General features: G+C 28.9%; 1 protein-coding gene across 1 annotated transcript in view; it reads left to right on the top strand.

The window, feature by feature from the left end:
* LOC136982186 (polyhomeotic-like protein 2) overlaps positions 1–20,971 on the top strand; it is a 161,480-nt gene that overhangs the window by 44,191 nt on the left and 96,318 nt on the right. Inside the window, exons 3-4 of the mRNA XM_067278620.1 lie at positions 6,061–6,306; positions 20,638–20,895. Of these exons, the coding sequence (XP_067134721.1) occupies positions 6,061–6,306; positions 20,638–20,895 (504 nt within the window). The remainder of the gene's footprint in view (positions 1–6,060; positions 6,307–20,637; positions 20,896–20,971) is intronic.

The raw sequence follows: 20,971 nt of genomic DNA, 5'->3' as shown, positions 1-20,971 counted from the left end.
TTTTTCTTAAAATCATGTTTACTAAAGAAACTGATTAAATACTGATATGAATTTATAGAACAACTTTTCATAAATCAGCAAATAAACATTACTTTAATTACACTATAGCTAACATTTTCAACCTTCCCAAGAGGATCATCATTAGGGTTGATGTATTTTGAACAGTATATATAACAGCTCAAATACAAATGGGACATCACATATGTTATAAAAACAAAGTATTTTAAAAATTACATTTAGCATTGTAATTGTTCCAAAATGTTGTAATACTGATCATTCTGAGATTATGTGGAAAGGAGAAATTACTAAAAACCTATTGGCTTTTAAGACAGAAGTTCATATAGGAGTACTAATTATATCAATTAAAATGCAGATTGACATATAGAAAATGAGAGGAAACTAAAAGTAAGACATGCATATGTCTAGTACCAGTAGTTTCAGAAAAAAGCACTATGGCAAGGGAATATGTGGGGCAGTGGCATATAAAAATTTTTTACATTTTTAAAGACTCTCTTGATAAGTTTAGACAAAACTCAAGCTGTTGGATAAATTCATAATTGTAATTTAATATATGATGATATTAAATTACAATTACAACAATACAAGTTATCATCAGATAACTTGCATTGTTACTATAACCTGTATTCATTTTCAAATTGATTTTTCAAGTTTCATTGTGATTTTTCAAGTACAGGTAACTTGCAGGTTGTTTGCAGGAAATTATGGTAATATTATGTTTTTATAATTTAACTGTGCTGTTTGATTAGGTTTTCCAGTGAAATTTAAGTTATTATTTCTTCTATTTAATAGATAGTATTTCAATACAGATGAACAATGTTTTGTTTTTGTGCCTATAATAAAAGTTTATTGAATAAATTAAATGACTGTATGAAAACAAATTAAAAACACTTGATAATTATAACTCATAAGAACCTACACAAAAGAAAAAGAACTAATCACTCTTAGCAAAGTTCTCAGAACCAACTGGTTCTATAAGCATCTCTTGTATCAAACACTTTAAAAATGATTGAGTACTTGTGTGTTGAACTATGATAAGTATGAAATTATATCATAGATTGCTTGGCATACTGTTCACTTATATCACACACCATTGTCAGATCTCTGGTAGCTTTTTGATGGCAGCAGCAAACCGTTTCTTAAGTTATGTTGAACACACTTGTGAGTAGCACTGTAATTTATCACTTGTTGAAAACTTTTGTCCATGAAAAGTTTCCTTCAGTTTGCTGAGGAGGGCATAGTTGGACAAGGCCAAATCAGAAGAATATGTGGAATGGGGTAAAATAGTGAAGCTGAGATATTCTAAATACGCTACTGTGCAATTGCTTGCATGCAGCCAGGCAGTGTCATGAAAAACAGCATAAGATATGCACATTTTTCTCTTTATTTCAACTGTATTCAGCAATGAAGGAGTTTGAGGATTTCATAGTATGTTTTGCTGTTGATGCTTTCCAGCATGAAGTATATTTTGCTTTCCAGTAGGAAACCACTTGTTGGTCAAGATTTCCTCCATCTCTCAAAAAACCATAGCTATCTGCTTTTGTACAGATGATATATGAAATTTTGTTTTTTTTTGGCAAGAATGCTATCATGTTGTTATTGTTTTGATTGGTTTTTTCAATCAGAGTGTGTGATAAAGAAACTAAAATTCATCACTAGTTATGAACCTAGTGAAACATTTGTTGCTTGTTATTCATCATCAATTTGACAAGAAAGTGAGTGTTGCATGCACTATGCACTGTGAGAATGAATGCCACACACTAAATATAGTTTTAATTACATGCCCAAGTGTACAAAAGAAAAGTTTTGAAACTGTTTGCTCCAGTAATGATACTTGGGGAAAAGGGTGTTCTTTTTGGGGATTAAATAAAAAGAGGTATGTTTTTTAGAGGAAATTTTTTCTAAGAAAGTAACAGTTGAATTTTGAATGCAAACTTATAGATAATGTACCAAAATGGTAAAAAAGTATACTATAACAAGCAGTGCTGGTTCTACAAATTTTGAGAGTTCGTTTAACTTTTATATTCAGTGATAATTTATAAGAAAATAAAAATTAATTTAAAAAATATAAAGTTAATTTTTAATTTAAATTTAGTACAAAAAACCAGGAAAAAATTATATTGAAAATTTAACTTTTTGAGCTTTCACTGTTGCAAAATTCAATTGCAAATCTTCATTGTTTAAGTTGTTAGCAACAGCACTTTCAATCGAAATCATCATCAAGTTGTTAAGTTCTTCACGTCGATCTTAAATAGTTTTTAATTATTTTAAGCTTCAAAAAGCTTCATTCCACATCAGCAAATGTAATGGGCCATGTTAGCATGATTCTTAATGCAGTAGATATATTTATGTAAATTTCATTCAAATTGTTTTTGTAAATAAAATTCAAACATTTCTCTGCATCCATATCTTCATTGAGCTGGGATGCAAGGGATTTCAGTTTTAACTTTAATTCTTCTCCAGAAATGTCTTGTTTATTTTCATCTGTTAACTTTTTTTCTAAATTCTCACAAGATGTCTCTAAATCTTCATCTGACATAAAAGAAATATTTTGTATGTTGAACAAAAATTTGAAATGTTCAATACCAGTTTGAAATGTTTTAAATTGTTCTTCCAAAGAAGTCAGAACACAATTGAACATTTTACCAAAAACTTCTTTTTTGTACTTCTGGATCTGGCTTAAATTTTCTTTGACATTTTCATCATCAAAAAACCTCTTTCTTTTCTGTTGTTATCCCAAAGTTTGTGTGGGAAAATCAAACTCATTTTCCACATTTAAAATGATTTTTGTTCAGCAAGTTTTTTGCTTCTTTAACAATTGAATCAAATTTGTTTTGGTTACAGTTTTCCTACAAAAAATTAATTGTTTGTTCTAGCAATTCTAAGCTTTCTGAAATATTTATTAAAAGAGATTGAAGTTGTTTATTGTGCATATATTGACTTCAAACAAGACATCATACCAAATTATAATTGAACATAGAAAATCGAAATTTGTGATTTTTGATGCAATTGGTTCACCTGTAATTTTTGTGATGGCATCATGGGATTCTTGGTAGCTGGGTTACAGATTTGGTGTCTATACTTAATGACCTACACCTGACAACTTTCATCCAAATTTTAAGATATAAAAGGTTGATAAACGTCTATCTAGATTTTCTTTTAAATTTATTTGAATTTGAATTTTTATTTTTAATTTTTGAAAAAAAAACAATATAAAAATATGTATTATCAGACTAAAATGCAGGAAAAATCAGGCAAATTTTGCTGCCTTTTAAAATTGTTGTGCCTTAGTACTTGTGTGATGGTCACACATTGTATCCACCTAGTGCCGACTCTGGTAACAAGTTTATAATGACAATTGGCTTTTAGCTTTCAACATGACTGTTCAAAAATTTTACTTTAACGTATACATATACTTGACTATCATAGTAAGGGCTTACCACATTGAGAACTGACTTAGGTTAATAAACACAGATATTAAACATACAAATTTATTTTTAATTACATTAAATTAACATTAACTTTGTATGCATTTCAGACTTACATGAAATAAAGTATGAGATAAATGAACATTAAAAAGTTTAATTTGTTACCCAATTTCTGTATGTTGTATTATAAAATAATGTAACTAGAACAGGTGCAGGCCATTGAAAACAACACAAAATGAATAAAGAAGTAAACTATATGGGGATTCCATTGTTATCCATATTATAAGAATCTGTGAATGGAAAAATACACAGATAGGACATTTATAACAATGAGAAAAGGATAATGAGTAATTTAAGTTAAAAAACTAAAAAAATTGTTATCACTTCAGTTAATAATAAAGGTAAAACTTTGCAAAATTGTATATAGACTGTTAATGTATCAAATTAACAAAATAAAACAACATATAGCAGTATGACATAGAATTAGATAATCTAGTGGTTTAGAAGCTGCCATACATTGAACAGGTTTTGAGAATTTGGCTAGAGCTCGGTTCAGACTTTCTTAATTATGGTGGCATTGTCTCAAAGGACTGCATTATCTTTCCCGTGTAGCAAATGATGAAAGAGAAGTTGAGTACAGGCCTTCATTAGAATCACATTGATATTCCTTGATTTAGTTGATGTAGAGGACAAGAAGTATATCCTATATAGATGCTTTTTTCAATGGGATTTTATAGTTTCCTGATGCCTGGATGACATCTGCTCCTTCCTTGTTGTTTGTATAAAAGGCTGTAAATGGTTGGATAATGCTTGAATATGATGTTGAAACTTCCTATTTTTGTTACTTTTCTGTATGTTTTGCAAGCTCGTTAAAAGTTGTTGTGGTAGTGATATATGATTTGTATAGACCATCGATTTCTTCTCTCCTAGGTTTATAGGTTGAGATGAGCTTTATAACCATTTGACTAGAAGTCCTGATCAGACACTATAGACTTTATCAAACTCCTTTCATGCATACAATGGATGATAAGCAAATTTTACTTTTTAAAATTTATATGTAGATGGATTAGAAAATTTCAAAAAAATTTGTACTGTTATTCAAAATTTCAAAAATAAACTGCTAAGTTAAGGAAACCAAAATATTTATTAGAAAAGAAATCTTTCTGGATTAATTTAGTCCAGCAACAACTCTAAAGTAGAACTTGTGAGTAATTGTAAAGTAATTGTCATCATAATTTATTTTGCATCAATATGTAAGCAAATAGAGAATAAGAAAATTTTCTGACAGTTGAAAAAATAGAAAACAACACTCACCACACTGGGATATAGTTAATCATGTACTCCAAACCAATTATAGTGGTCACATAAACAAAACAAAAACAAATATTTTCAAATTCCATCAAAGTTTTTCATCAGGCTTTGTAACAATTACCCAATGGATCTTCGTAAAAGCTTTTGGAATAAAAATTCGAACAAGCGTTCAATTATAACCTCGAAAAATTAAAAACCACATCACGCCTGCGCAGTCAGTTGCCCTATTGGTGCTCAATGAATGGCTAAACCATGTTGTCAATCAACTCTTGCCAGGCCATTGATAAAACCATTTCCTCTTTATAATTTATGCATGTTGATGTAAAGTCAGATTTAAATATCTGCACAGCCTCCAACCATCTGAGGTGTTCTGTGGGGGGCAGAGGCGTAGGTAGGGGACAGGGGCGGCCCGCCCCGGGTGTCACCTGTGTAGGGGTGACACCCGGTAGGCCTGTACCTAAAAAAAAAAATAGGTCAACAGCTCACCTCTCATGACAGTTTCTTCACTATGAGGAGATGCCACGAGAGCTCGCACCAGCTGAAAATCTCACTATGATTTATTCTATAAATTTAAACTCATATGTCGCAACATTGCATATTCATTATATCATGCAAGTTGCTCAAATGCGAAGATATTACAATTCAACAGTGTTTTATAAAAGAGTTAAAAAGGGTGACACCACAATATCCGCACTGGGTGTCACCAATACTAGCTATGCCACTGATGGGGGGGGCAAAGCGAGGATGAGTTTGGCCCAGTTATGATGTCTGGATCTGCTGCGTATGTAGAGAGGGCCATGGTAGTTCTCGCCTGTCATATATCAGGGAGATGCTTTTGTAACCTGATTTCCATGGAGTACTTGGTTGACCAAATGTAAACCAGGTCTCTATCGTATCTGTTGTCCCTAATGGGGACACTATACGTCAGGGAGTCTGTTTGAGTTGGGAGGGTCGTTCCCATTATGCATCATGTCAAAACATACTTTATACATATAAGATTCAAAATGAATAGATTATTACTTGATTTAAGCAAAATACATAGATAAAGTTAGCAAAAGCTGGTTAATTTCCACTTTATCCAATTCACTTTTAACTGTACATATACATTATACTCAACAATAATTTATTAAGAACATTTTCTAGCTTTAATGATTTTTTTATTCAAGTATATGAAAAGATTATATACATGTTAGGAATTAAGATTATAAATGTTAGGAAATACAGTCTTGAATTGAAAAATTTAACTTTTTAATTTTTTATATTTTGTGATATGAAATTAATATCTAGAAATTATTATTTTAAGGTGCAAGTCATTCAACAGCCAATACATGGTTCTACTTATCTACAACATCTTTACACTTCCCAGCAACAAATGCTTCTTCCTGGAAATTTGACAGTTCAACCTGCTGGTGTTGCACAGACTCTTCAGAGTTTAGGAACTGCACCTGGTGTAAATCTCCAACTTCAAAATAAAACCACTATGGATCCCAAATCAGGAGGTTCAACTATTATTCCTGCTTCTGTACAAAGTGTTAATACAACTGGAAAGGTACATATTAATTTTATTTTTTATGCTTAAACATTTGAAGCTATTACAAATAATAATATTTATGCTTATTTTTATATAAAATATTAATAAATTATAACTGAAAGTAAGGTTAACATATTACCAGTAAAACTATCTTGTATTTAAAACTAAAATTTTTTAAAATCAGTATTTAACAACTTAAGTCTTAGTAAATATGTTCTATTGTTGATTCTATAGATTTGATTTTTATATTTTAGAATTAACTGCTTGCTATTAAATTTCAGTTTTAATAAGTAGCTTATATGTGCAAATTGAATATTAATTTGATTTATAATTATGAAATTGATTTGGATTGAAATTTATAGTTTGCTTACATTAGAATATATTAGTTATTTAATACTTAAGAGACAACTTTTTCTTTGTATTTTGTATTATTAATAAATGCATAAATGACAAGGATTAATTACAGAAATTAATAAATAATTTTTTAATGGCTAAATTTTAGTTTTATTACTTTCATTTTCATTATATTAACAAATTAATTTTGTAGAAATCTGTTCAAAACAAAAGAATTTAAAATAAATTTCTATTGTATATTATTGATAAGTTTTTGGAGAATTTAAGTTTTTAAATTCAAATATAAATTTTAACTTTATATATTTACATAAATTTTTTTCTAAGATAAAAATGAATTACAAATAAAATCCAAAAAATCATTACACAATATTACATAATTAATATTCTATTGTAAAATAACATTTATTTTTTTATATTTGTTAAAAACAGACATTAAATACTTTGAATTATTTTTTAGTTTGTCATTTTTTTTTCTAAGTGAAGATTTCAAGCTTTGTATCAACAATAGTATTTTACTTAAAATTCTGACAATTTTTTATTTATAATATAATTACATATTACAATTTGAATTTTACTTTCTTTGCTGTTAATGTATACATAACAAGGGAAAGTATTGGAATCATGTCAAATTTGACCCTCCAAGTTTTTTTTGCAAATCTCCATGTTTTGAGACCTCCTGAATCCAAAAATGTCAAAAAAGTGTGTGTGTGTTTTGGAATCTATTTCACTTAATATCTCAGGATAGGGTAAAGATTAAGTAATGAAATTTGGCATAGTGGCTTGTATATGAGGGCATTGATTCTATTAAATTTTGGTGGTTAAAGGTCGAGGGAATGGGGAGATAAAGAGGGTCATGTGTACCTCCAGTAGAATCCGACTTAATTATGATTTTACTCGTTATTAATATTTATACTTTTATATAACACTCAACCCTATCTTCAAAATTAAGCTTTTTGTCATTTTATAGTAATTAAAAATATAAAAAAATTTTTATAACAAAATCTCATAACAGAAGGTACCACACACAATTTTATTAAGTTATATAACTTAATAAAATTGTGTTGTAAAATCATTATGGTGCATACATAATGGAATAAAAGTATATTTTTAGTTTTAGAACAGTTTCTTTTATTTCTCTTAAAAATCACTACAAACTTTCCAAACAAATCAATATATTGTATAATTTGTTTTGAGTAAACATTATACATAAGATACTGTATTTACTCACGTATAAGATGATCTCACATATAGGATGAGGTGTGACTTTAAAGATCAAAATAAAGAAAATTAGATTTATTAATACAATTCTAATTTTATTTCATTTAATTACAAATAAATTATCATCAAATGCACATATTAAGGCAAACAACCATGTTTTCTTGACGCTATCACCTTTTGTCAACTCGGACTTGCCCTCCGAAGCTCCGTTACAGTTCTCCTCTTTTTCACTCTTACTCCACAAAGCATTGTCCTCTGATCTGTCGAGTGAATTTAAAATGCAGTATTTCCTGAATGACTGCTGTCAGCTTTTGAAGATTGCTTTTCCATGCACCTGATCCCACTTAGCAAAACCAAAAGATTATAATGCACGTGACAGGAAAAAGTTTATTTTTAATGATTCAGAATGTACAAATATTCATTAAAAATACCAATTTAACATATATGAAATAACTACATTTATAATTATTGCTAAATGACCAGCTATTTTCGGATCATTTCTTTAAAACTGACATTCACCTTGATCTCGATAACACTCTGCTATAATGGCAGCATGAACTATACATGGTTCACAAAAATTATTGCAAAAACACAAAGGATCCTTCGCTCAAATGTAAAGGTCAACCTAGGTTTTTGAAGCAGTGAAAACTGAATAAAAACCTCATCTTATATGCAAGTAAATATGGTATTTGAGTATTTTTTTCATCGTGGAATGCATTATTATATTTTACATTAATTTCTATGGGAAAAATTATTTCACTTAACGAGTGTTTCGCATTACGAGTAAGGTTCTGTAACAAATTATGCTTGTTAAGCAAGGTTCTACTGTATATGTATTTTCTTACTACTTTCTGTACAGTATTTCTTACTTTGCATATAGTCTTGCAAACTATGATCTTGTCTATTTGACATTTTCTTCATCAAATCTATGAAAAGCCTATAATTACATTTCTTCATTATTTTTATGTCTATTTTTCTTTAATTTTCTAATTCTTACTCCCCCCAGCAATATTTAACATTGCACACATTTTTTTGTTAATCAAGTTGTTATGATAGTGACTTGAAAAATTTTAAGCATTTTCTAACAAAGTTGTGAGGACCTGGACAAGTCCAAATTCCTCATTAAATGTACAAAAATTTGATTCATTTAAGAAATTATTTTGTTACAAAAAATGTGCAAAATAGATCTGCCACGAAGGTATGAAATAAACAGTACAGTTGACCTCAGGAAAATAGTGTGTTTACTCTAATGCTCATAGATATGACAAAATTTGGTAGTAAACAAGGAAATGTAACATTCCTTTGAAAGAAAAGCTATCATGTTGTAAGTAATAAAGATATATAAAAAATTCTGAGGTGTAAGAAAAGAAAATATTATTGAATGACATACCAGCAAAAGTTTCAAAGTTTGATCAACACTTGCAGATGAAGTTAAACAAAGTTGTCAAATTGATTAATGGAGAGTGATCTGTGCCTGATCTGGTTATCTAATTTCACCTGGAATAGGAAAGGTATCAATCAAATTAAGAATTTTACAGATAAATCCTTTAAAAACCCCAAAATTCAAGGACAAAATGTGGTCACTTTTCCCTCACTCAACCTGTTTGCCCTCCATGTCAGGTTCCCCTGTTGTCTTGGACTTCTTCATCACTTCATCTTTGGCTATCGATAACTATGTCTGACTTCCAGCCAGTCTGCCCAATCACAATTGAAACTCTGAGTGATCATCATTAGACCTCAAATTGCCATTGGATAAGCAGTGAACTATAGTCTAAACTGGAAAGCAAGTGTACAGGACTTCAAATATCAGTTCCAGTTGTTCATAGATATTGCCATCCAAAGCCTGGCTATTAGGAACTACTACTAATGCACTGGATCATCCAAACTCCACCAAATGCATAGCATGATTTATTGTTCAAACCATTTGTGCTGGCACTTCACCTGATCAGAGCCACTGGTTTCCTCTGTTAGGATTTCTGAAAAAGCTCCATTTTTCCACTTCCATTATGATCCTGCACCAGAACCTGTTGTATTTTAGATTTTGCAACATTTGATTACAAATGTCTATCCTCCTTTGTGCTTGCTGCTTCATCAGTTTATGGGTACTTCTAGAGATCTTCCTCTGTGAAAGCCAAGATGTTTCAAATACCAAATAATGGTTTATTAGTAGGCCCTGAGTTCAGCAAACAGTTGGTGAGTGCTGTTTCTTGACTCCTGTTAAGCAGCTTGAAGTAGTGCTTTCTCATCAATGGCTGATGGTTGTCCTGATTGAGGCTTGTCTATGAGTCTGGTGTTCTTGTAGCTGTAGTGGCAGAACCATTCAGCTGCAGTTGTCTTGCTAATCAGGCCAGAGCCTTCAATTTGCAAATTTTCTCCATTGCAGTCCTTGCACTGAACCCTTGTTTCCAGTAACGACACAAGATGCCTTGAATAATGAGTTTTTTGTTAGTCATTCTTTCTTGTGGAAACCATATTTGTCAAAGGAATGAACTTAACAACTTTATAAAATGATAGTATGTGCTTTAATGATGATGCAGATACCAATTTGTTTTGCATTCACAGCATTGTTGCCAGTGCTAGAATGCAACAAATGTTTTTCACAAAAGTGTTGTCAGTGTTCAGAAACTTTTGAATGTGTCACTCTGATGTATATATATATATGAATATTAATCAGTTAAGAACTTATGATTAAGAGACTTTTTTTAAAATTAGTATTTTATATCATTAATTTAATATGAGTTTTTTTAAAGCCCAAAATTTTGGTCTTTAAAATGTAAATTTCAAGGTAAACAATTAATCAATTTAAAGCAAAAAAATAAATAATTATAATAAGGATAGTAAAGAAATCAATAAAATGCAATTTTTGCTTTCCTAGCTTCCACATTTGAATATATAGTGGTGCCTTGTACTTCAAACTTAATTTGTTTCAGGAGGCTGTTTAAATTCTAAATTGTTTAAAGGTGAATTAATTTTCCCCATTAGAAATAATGGAAAATGAATTAGACCATTTCTAGACTCTAAACCAGTGATGCGTAAACTATTTTCATTTCTGATTCCCATTTTGTGTAAAATTTTGTTGGGACCCCTGGATAGACAGTAGACTTTTTTAATCATCGACATAGTTAAAGTGAGATTCTTTCTGGGATTTGTTCTTATGTTTCTGCCTTATTAGCGGTCTGAATAAAACATAATTTTATGAAACAATGGTTTTATTTATGCATATGGGTATAAATATTTATTTAATGGAAAAAAATACTTTTAAAAAACTTTACATTATAAGAATTCAATGTGAGGTATGTGCTTGCAACAAGTTTGTGATTGCTTCTATGTTTGGATCTGTATTGGAAATCACAAACCGTAAGTCATCCTCACTCTGTATTAGGTACAAATACAGATAATTGTTTTTGTAAAAAAATAGTTCTATTTTTATAACTAATATAATTTCATTATTTTACTGGTACCTGATACTTGTTGAAGAAAAGCTTTATATTTTTTATTGTCAAATAAATTTCTTTGAATTGGCGACCCCTCTGGGGGTCACGACCCATGGTTTGTGCACCACTACTCTAAACAATACCCATGGGATAAATTTAAATAGTATATACACATAATTTAAGGGAAAAATAACACAACTAAATGCCGTAAATAATAAATTAAAACATGAAAATAATAAGTAAAATATGTAAATACTGTGTAATAAAATGAAAATTGAATAACCATATAATGCAGTAAAAATTTCTTATTCAACTGTTTTTAATTGTTTTAAATAATCTTCAAAAAATTACATTCCAATGCCTAACAATTTTTCTAGAACATATTCGATTTAAGTAAATCAAAACCATTGAAATTCCACAAGCTTAATGTGAGAGTTGCTTTCACAGCAAGAATGAGAGATGACTTGGAGCACAAAAAATGGCATTCATGCAGCAAGAATATTTTTTATTGTATGCACAGTTTGAACACACAGCATTATTCAAACTACAAGTCTCATTTCTCTCAAAGTTAGCATTTGTACTATGGAATGTTTGAAGTTAGTTATCTGAAGTACAAAGTACTACTGTGTACGAGGGGACCCAAAAAAAAAAAACCGAACTGAGAATGTGCTGCCATTCGTAGACATAGTAGAGAGTTCTCCCGCTAAATGGGGTTAGTAGAGACCTTCACGAAACAGCTGTGAAGACGGCGTCAGTTTGTAGGATTACGTTTGAGCATAGTGTTGTGTTTCTCTTATTATTATTTTGTTCTGCCTGCGAAGTCATTATGGCAAATTTAAAAGAACAAAGAGTGTGTTTGAAATTTTGTTTCCTCTTGAAAAATCGTCAATGGAAGCTTTACAAATGTTGCAACAGGCTTTTAAAGAGGATGCTATGAGCTGCACACAACTTTTTGGGTGGTTTGGGCTCTTTAAATGCGCTTTAAAAAGCAAGACAAGTCAGGTCGAATGCGAAGACAATGATCATTGTTTTTTTTTATGTTTGTGGAATTGTGCATCGGGAATTTGTTCCCCCTGGCCAGACTGTTAACCAGCACTTTTATTTGGAAGTTTTAAGATGTCTGCGAGAAGATGTACGAAGGAAATGCCCGGAACTTTGGCAATCAGGTGACTGGTTCTTTTATCATGACAATGCCCCCACACACACGGCCTCACAAGTGACCCACTATTTGGCCTCTCAGGGATGGCCTGTCGTTCCTCACCCTCTGTATTCACCAGACCTAGCCCCGTGCAACTTTTTTCTGTTTTCGAGAATGAAGAAAAATCTAAAAGGGAAACATTTTGATGATGTGGAGGCGGTAAAAACAGCTTCCCTAAGGGTACTGGACGATATCAAGGTTGAAGAGTTCCAGAGATGCTTCAAACAGTGGGGAAAAAGACTTGACAAGTGCATTGCATCTAATGGAGAGTACTTTGAAGGTGACTATTTGAAGGAATTTTGTAAAAAAGTTAATAAAGTTTTTATACAAAAAATCCAGTTTTTTTTGGTCCCCCCACATAGTGTTTGCTATGTAAAATATGCCTTAGAATCAAAAAGTAAATAATGTGTACAAATTGAACTGTATTGTATGAATTGAATTATTAATATGCAGATACAAAGTTTACTCTGAATAACATGTAAACAAATCAGATCTCACTACCAGATTATTTATGGGCCATAATTACATCATGCTATAATTTTAATTAAATGCAAAATTATTCAATAATTAAAATTGTATAGGAAAAGTTTTGAAATGATTGAGAAATTACTAAATAATTTTAATTACATAAAAATATTTTTTAAATGATCTGACAGTTTGATTTGATTTACAGTTGAACCTATCTATCTCAAATCTCAAAGGAATGAAAAAAAATTCAGGTTAAACAGGTTTTGAGATTATAGAGGTTTATACACAGTAAACAGTAATAGGTTTGATTGGAGGAACAGTATTTTATTCATACAATAATAAATACAGAACATATCTGTATTATGTATTGATAAAATATTTTTGACATATCTTAACAGAAATATTTTGTCAACAGTTTCTGTTGCCTGACTTTCTTCAACCAATAAGATGCAAGCCAAACTCATAGTCAGAGAAAAGCATCATTAATTGTAACTATGTACTGTATTGCAAGAAATGTTTCTAAACTATAATTTATGCTATCAAAATATAGTCTGAACATTGAATATGTGATTACACTTCAGTCCATAATTTGAGATATAGAGGTTTTGGGAGAAAATTATTAGAGATAAACATGGAAACATACATCAAATGAAACCCAATATCATAAGCAAATACACCAACAACTGCCATAAATGATAGGGCTAAATTTTGGATAAATGATTATAGATTTATGAATATCTTTTTTTCTAAATTTTGGATAAATGAATATCTCTAATCATTTATCCAAAATTTAGCCTGATCATTTATGGCAGTTGTTGGTGTATTTGATAAACATGGAAAATACAATATGTGCCAAAATATACAGTACGAAACTTGCACGTCTAGAATAAGGTAATATTGTTCATATTTTCATTTCAGTACTGTGTATTTTGGTGCATACTGTATATTGAATTTATGTTGAAAATACAGGTAGAAAAATAAATTTCAAGATAAACATGTTTGAGATAGGCAAGTTCAACTGTATTTCCATTTGTATTAATATGACTAAATGAATTTTAAACAATTAAAACTATCAGGGATATGAAAGTATGAAAGTTATTATAACAACTGCTCTAAATAACTTATGCCCATCATCTATGATTGAAATTAAGGTGGAATTATTTAATTTCTATATTTTAGATTAAAAAGTTTTGAACATGTACTATTTTGTCATCATACAATTTAACATTTTTAAATAGCTTATGAGGTAGTCATTTCAAACCTGTATTTTCTTTGGCAAACTTAAAATTATTTTAAATAGTTTATTATTATACTTATTTGAAAAGCATACACAACATTTAAATATTAAATATATTTGGCTACACATTTTGTAAACTTTGATCCATTAAGTCATTAAAAAACTTTGAAGATAATAAGATATAAATGTATCTTAAAAATCTTACTATCTTGAAATTTATTACTTAGTGTTTTTGCAGGTAATAATTGTTGAATTGAAATGATCGAATATGTAAATAAATAAATTTCTGTTATCCAAAGACATTTAACATAAATCCAATTAGGATTTTTTTTGTCACATACATAAATAAAATCTTAAGTTAAAAAACTAATAACTGATGATTACTATTTATTTTTAAGTATTTAATTCATATCAATATGGAATATTTAAAAATAAATGATTTAAATAGGATATATGTGCATTTGTTGAACAAGTTCAGCAAGTTATTATTACAATTACTGTTATTACTACTAAATTATTTGTTTGATCCTGCAGATTATAGGTAGGAAATTATAGTACTATTGTGAGATCATCAATAGGGGGTGTGATAAGGGTCAAGACAGATGAGGGTCAAGAAAGTTGTATGTGGGTGCAATTGTCACTGAGACAGATTGTAAGGTTACAATAAATTGTTTATTTGACATGAAAGGAGCTTACAAGGATTTCCACAATCTTGAAAGTTCAAAGTCAATTGCAGTCTTTAGATCTTCTTCTTTTCAAGATAGTCTTGAATGAAGGCATGTCCCTGGTTTGCAAGTGAGAGTTCCTTCAATGGCTCCAGGACAACTCCATTGACTTCCAGTGATGGGAAGATGTTAATCCTAGAAAGGGAAATAGAGATGAAGACTGGTATAGTATGCACACACAAACACATGCAACAATTGATCTGACACTTGGAATTTTCAAAAGTCATCACATCCTTGAAATTCGTGGTTTTATTATTTTCTGTCCCTGATAACCCATTCTGATTGATTGCTTTTCGTCGTCCTTACTTTCTAAGTGGTTGGTCACTTGTTGCTAAGTGTAATGAGATCTAAACTTAGATTTTAGAAAAGGTCAAAATCAACATTTAATTCAATCCCACCCAGAGATGGTTGATCTTGGAACTATCATTCTTCTAATGTTTATATGTTTGCATTGCATTTTTTATACAAAAAAAATTATTTCTAGTTTCTTTCCTTTTTTACTTTCAAAAATATTTTAACCTGAATTTTAGTGAGGGTTTGGACCTGTTTAGTGTCTCACACTATCTGCTCTAAAAGTTCTTATTAGACCTTCCTTTCACATAACAATAAATTATTTACCAAAAAATCAGAAACTGCACACTGGGTAATATATAACAAAATAGTCAAGTAGATCATACTTTTAATAAATATATAAAAATATAAATACGACTATACAAAGATAAAACTTTGCTTCTGTCTTTCCTTCTCGCCGTTCACTCCATTGGCAGTCCTTTGACGATTCACAAACTCTCAGAGATGACCTTTCTTTTGAGGCTACTGATTTTACCTGATTTTACATTTTTTCTGCGGAGGCAGTAGCCTCAAAAGAAAGGTTGTCTCCGAGAGTTTGTGAATCGTCTAAGGACTGCCAATGGAGTGAATGGCGAGAAGGAAAGACAGAAGCAAAGTTTTATCTTTGTATAGTCGTATTTATATTTTTATATATTTATTAAATGTAAATAATGCCGGCCATGTACTTTTTATTAACTTTTTACTTTAAAAGGTCATACTTTGTTAAATAATTTAACAAAATATGACCTACTTGAATTATTGTTACCATATCTCTGATCTTCAAGATGGGAATTTCTGGTGGAAAAATTATGATTCTTAAAAGATCTAGAAAAAGAGCATAGGATTAATAATGCAGAGTTCAGAAAGACGTTTTTAGAGTTAAGATGAGAGATGCGACAGAAAATAAAAAGAAAGTGGATATGGTGAGGAAGGTCTCTTTACATTATGTGGACTCATAGGACCCAAGATTTTACAAAGCCATAGAAAAACAAGAAAAAAGATAGTGTTCAAAAAGAATCCCACTCTTTTTAATTGTCCTAGGAATGAATAAGAAAAATAAAACCCAACAGAAAACCCAGGAGTACTAACAGATAAGAAATCAGGAAAGCAAATGTTTTATGTTGGAGTTACAAAAGAGAGAACATTGCTTAATATTTTCAAAAGAAAAAGCAAGAGTGTAAATAATATGATGCTGGCAGGAGAAGCCTTTAAAGACACAGCAAGTAGCAGAGGAGTTTCTCCAACAAGGAGCGATATATGTGATACTCATTCTCTTCGAACAAAAAGGCAAAGTACAAAGAAGAGAGCTCCTCCTCCACCTCAACTAAATAAAGGTGGAAAAAGCCAAGTGTTTAATAAATAACACAATCTTGTGTTCAATACTCAACATTTAGATGATTGTGTGAAAGATAAATGGCAAAAGCTTTAGCAAAGACTTCATTTGATATAAGTAGGGAGGTTAAATTGAAAAATGTGTATTTATTGGAAGAATAAGAATATATAGACAGCTACAAAGCTGGATGGATTGTATGGATTTGTAAGTGAACCAGAAATTAGAGGTAGTTAATATCAAAGATGGAGTGACATTACAAACAGCAAGGAAATGGATAAATAAATAGAATGGAAAAAAAGAAACAAAAAAATTTCAATCAAGTATATTTTGTTGGTAGTGAAAAAAATGCCTCTGAGATGGTGCTTTTTATCAGAATTTGTCTGCTTTAAAGGTTATAGAATTTTTTTGAATTTTTTAAACTGATAGAATGTGAATTCTTTTTGAATTGTTAGAATATGGAAGAATTTCCCTAATTGTGAGCTTGGTGGGCTTGAATATAATTGAGCTTTGATGTATCAGTGATTTTACATTAGTATTCTCTAATAAACACAAAACTGCTTAATAAAGCAGTTTTGTGTTTATTAAACTGCTTAATAAAACTGTTTGTGTTTATTAAAACTGCTTAATAAAGCAGTTTTGTGTTTATTAAAGAACAGAAAGAAAGAATATTGTGTAGAAAGAATTCCAATAGATTCATTCTTATTTAATAAGAGAATTCCAATAAAGTTATCAAATTTTTATTTATAAGTTGCATTTTAAGTTTTTAACTGTAAACTTATTAGTGTAAGATTATAAATCATCCAAGTGAAGTCTGTTTACTTTTTATCTTTCATTGTTATAATGATGATAAAGTAATATATTGATAAGAAAAATAGTTTTGAATTTTTTATTAATAGTGTATGTGGATTCTTTAGATTTAAAAAAAGAAAACAATTAAGATTTGTAAGCACAAAACTTCAAAGTGATACTCAAAACATATACTATAAACTCTAATTTTACATGGTTTGCTCTCCACACTGGAATTAGAGGAACAGGGTTCTATTGAAGTGGAAGAACCATAAATATCTTTTGACTTTCCAAGCTTTACTCTTAATACTGTTGATCATATTCAACATAAAAAAAAAAACATTACACTGTAATAGTATGAATAACTCTCCAATACTGGGATAAAATAAACACATACAACATACCAATACCAGCAAATTTGAAAATTGAGAAATATTTTATGTAGCTGTTTTGTGCCTGACAATGTCTGTTATATATGGATTAAAATGTTAGTAAATATTTCTTAATTTTAAATTTTACTGGTATTGGTATATTGTGTCTGTAATAGTGTTTTATAAATTTAAAATTATAATATTCATAATGTAGACTAACACACACACACACACATATACACAATGAGTGAGATGCAATACAGTATGTATGGTTTATAGATAGGATAAAGGAATAAAATTTTTAAAGTTGATAAAACTCAGTACGCATAGTATAGTACTGTGTTTAATAAAGATTACTAATAAATGTTGAAAGAAATGCAACATAAGTCACATACTGAGAAACATGACATGTGAATTAGCTAGTTCCAAAACTATATAATGTTCTCAAAATGCATAGTTTGTAGTTCTGTAGCACATTGAAACTTTTTAAAAATTTTTTAAATAATATAATAATATTATTATATAAAAATTTTTTATATAATAAATTTGTGTAGTAATAATATAGATTAATAACACACACATTTTATGCGTTTAATGCTTGCTAAACTTTTTTAGTTTGTGCATCATCTGCAATTTATTTTAGTTTTTGCACTAGGACACTAAACCAGTGAATAATCAAATTTTCAAAAGTTGAGATTTGATGTAATATAATTGGTTTCTGGAAAAGCATTGTACAGCAATGTATCATACTTTCTATTTACTCAGTGACATAAACTGCATTTCTAGAAAACTAATTTAAGTTATATAATATTGCATTAAAGTGGCAAACAAAAAATTTAGCATTTAAGCACGGCAATTCATGCAATCATTATAGAAAATTTATACCAGTCACAAAGTAGGATGATCATGAAAAAATAACTTAGATGTAAATCAGGAAATCTATTGTATTTTTTAAAAAAGTTTTGTGAACATAATTGAAAAATAACTTTTGTTTCAAATTTTAAAATACAAGATATATAACATATAATATTTTGAAATGTAATTTTAAAATTAATTAACCATAATAACATAAAATAAGATAGTAATAACAAATTTAATAAAAAAAAACATTTTAAAATAAAAATTTAAATCTGAACTTTACACAATTTATGTGAAATGATAAGCAATAAAAAATGAATATACTTAATGTATGTTTCGAATATTTTGAATGCCAATTTATATTTTGTGTTTAAGAATTATAATTTTTCTTTTTTGCAAAATATGAAAAAGTTTGTCTTGTTAATACTGATAAATTAAATAAATTTATCTTTAGTTTCACATAAGCACTTTTCAAAACTTTTTATATTCAGATAAGTTTAGAATTTGTCAAATTCTGAAATAGGTTTATCATTATGGTTAATTATATTAAGTAGTTTTTTTAAATAATTATTACAACAATATAATCTTATTTATTTACAGAATTTATTAATTATAATTAACTTAATAAAACAATAAATATAGTTTATTTTTTAATTATTTTGCAGTAATAGTTAATAATTCTCTGAAATTTACTTTTGATATTTTTGTTAAAATAGTACTTTGTAAATTTATTTTATTCCTCAAAATAATTTTTATAATTAATATATATTTTAAAATAATATTATATAAATGTTTGATATTTAAATTGTTTGCACTTTGCTTGCAATTCTTCTCTAATTTTCTAATGCTGTTTCTTGCATCTTTATATGAATTATTTAATTTTATGGTTTTGCATTGTTGTGGCATGAATAATTTTAACTAATTTTATTTATTTAATAAATAAATTTGTTAAAAAGTATGTGAATGCTCAAAATTTTAAATATAATTTAATTTATAAAATTGATAAATTTAATTAACAAATTATATTACTTAATTAAAATCAGAATTTTATAAATACAAATGTTACAAAATTGTCAGTTTTTCTATTGAAATTTTGAAATTAAATTTGTTTCAGATTTAATAATAATCTAAAACTAAATAATATAATGATAAAAATCAGTACAAGACTGATTTATAAGAAATGCCATATAAAATATTTTAGTTAATACTTAGCTCTTGCATGTATATATTATAGCTTTGCTTATTCTAAGCTTAATTCTACTTATATTTCAATAAACATTAACTGGATAAGACATTTTCAAAATTTAGCATTAACTGCAAACTAATATTAAAAGTTAATTCTGACATATTGTCAGGGAGAGCTTATATATTATAAAAAAATGTCAGCTTCTTGTTCTTTCACTTGAAAGTTCTGTCAGAATCATAGGGGAGTATCTAAAACTAATAATTAACAAAATTATAGAAAATTAACAAAAGAATATATATTTTTTCTTTTCTCTCATACTTTAAGCAAATCACAATCTGCATTCACCATTCATTTTATTCATCACATTTAATCCTTTCTTGCTTGATGGGACACAACCTTTTTGCACATTATTATTTCTAACTTCTTTTTTCCAATTTATAATATACTAATCTAAATATATTACTCAAATATTTGCATTGATAACATGTATCAATGCTTATATTTTATAATTTTAATTATTCATGCATATCAAAAATATGCTGAATAATCATAGATAATAAATATCAACAATGTTCAAATAATCATTATTTCTAAAAATATTTTACTGAATCTTAAAAAGATTACTGAGCAACATTACATTATATTTAATATTTTAAAATATGTTTTATTTATAAAGCTTTAGAATATAGATAGATTTTTATTTTCACAATAAAAGATGATTTTAATTAGAATTTTAGATTTTAAAATATAATTTAGATTTTTTTTTTTGTCACTATTATGGCTCCTAACATTGGGCAGAAAGGATTAAGTTGTGTAATAGTTAAGTAATGGAATTCTGGGAAACCTTTTAGGGAATGGCTCTTTCCTCCCCAAACTTGGTGACAGCTACTGGTCAGGTGATTGCTACAGGAGGCAAGACATGTATGCCAGGACCGATGATTACTGCAGCGAAGTCTACTGCAGTATTGCAGGGACAGACAGGTTTTGTTCCTTCTACTACTTCTAGCCAGACAGTTGTAATTGGACAGTTTGGAATGTTGTCAAATCAAGCATCCATTGTTCCTTCTCACAACAAGACAATTTCTGACAGTCAAAAAGGGAAACCTTTTGTAAGTAATCATAATTTATTAATGAATAAAGCAGAAAATCTGTACTCTTCACCTCTCTGCTAAACTTTGATGCAGA

Source organism: Centruroides vittatus, unplaced genomic scaffold, assembly GCF_030686945.1.
Source record: "Centruroides vittatus isolate TY-2023 unplaced genomic scaffold, ASM3068694v2 contig_1168, whole genome shotgun sequence".
NCBI lineage: Eukaryota > Metazoa > Arthropoda > Arachnida > Scorpiones > Buthidae > Centruroides > Centruroides vittatus.
The sequence above is the reverse complement of the archived record's forward strand: the minus strand, read 5'-3'. Positions and strand labels throughout refer to the sequence as shown.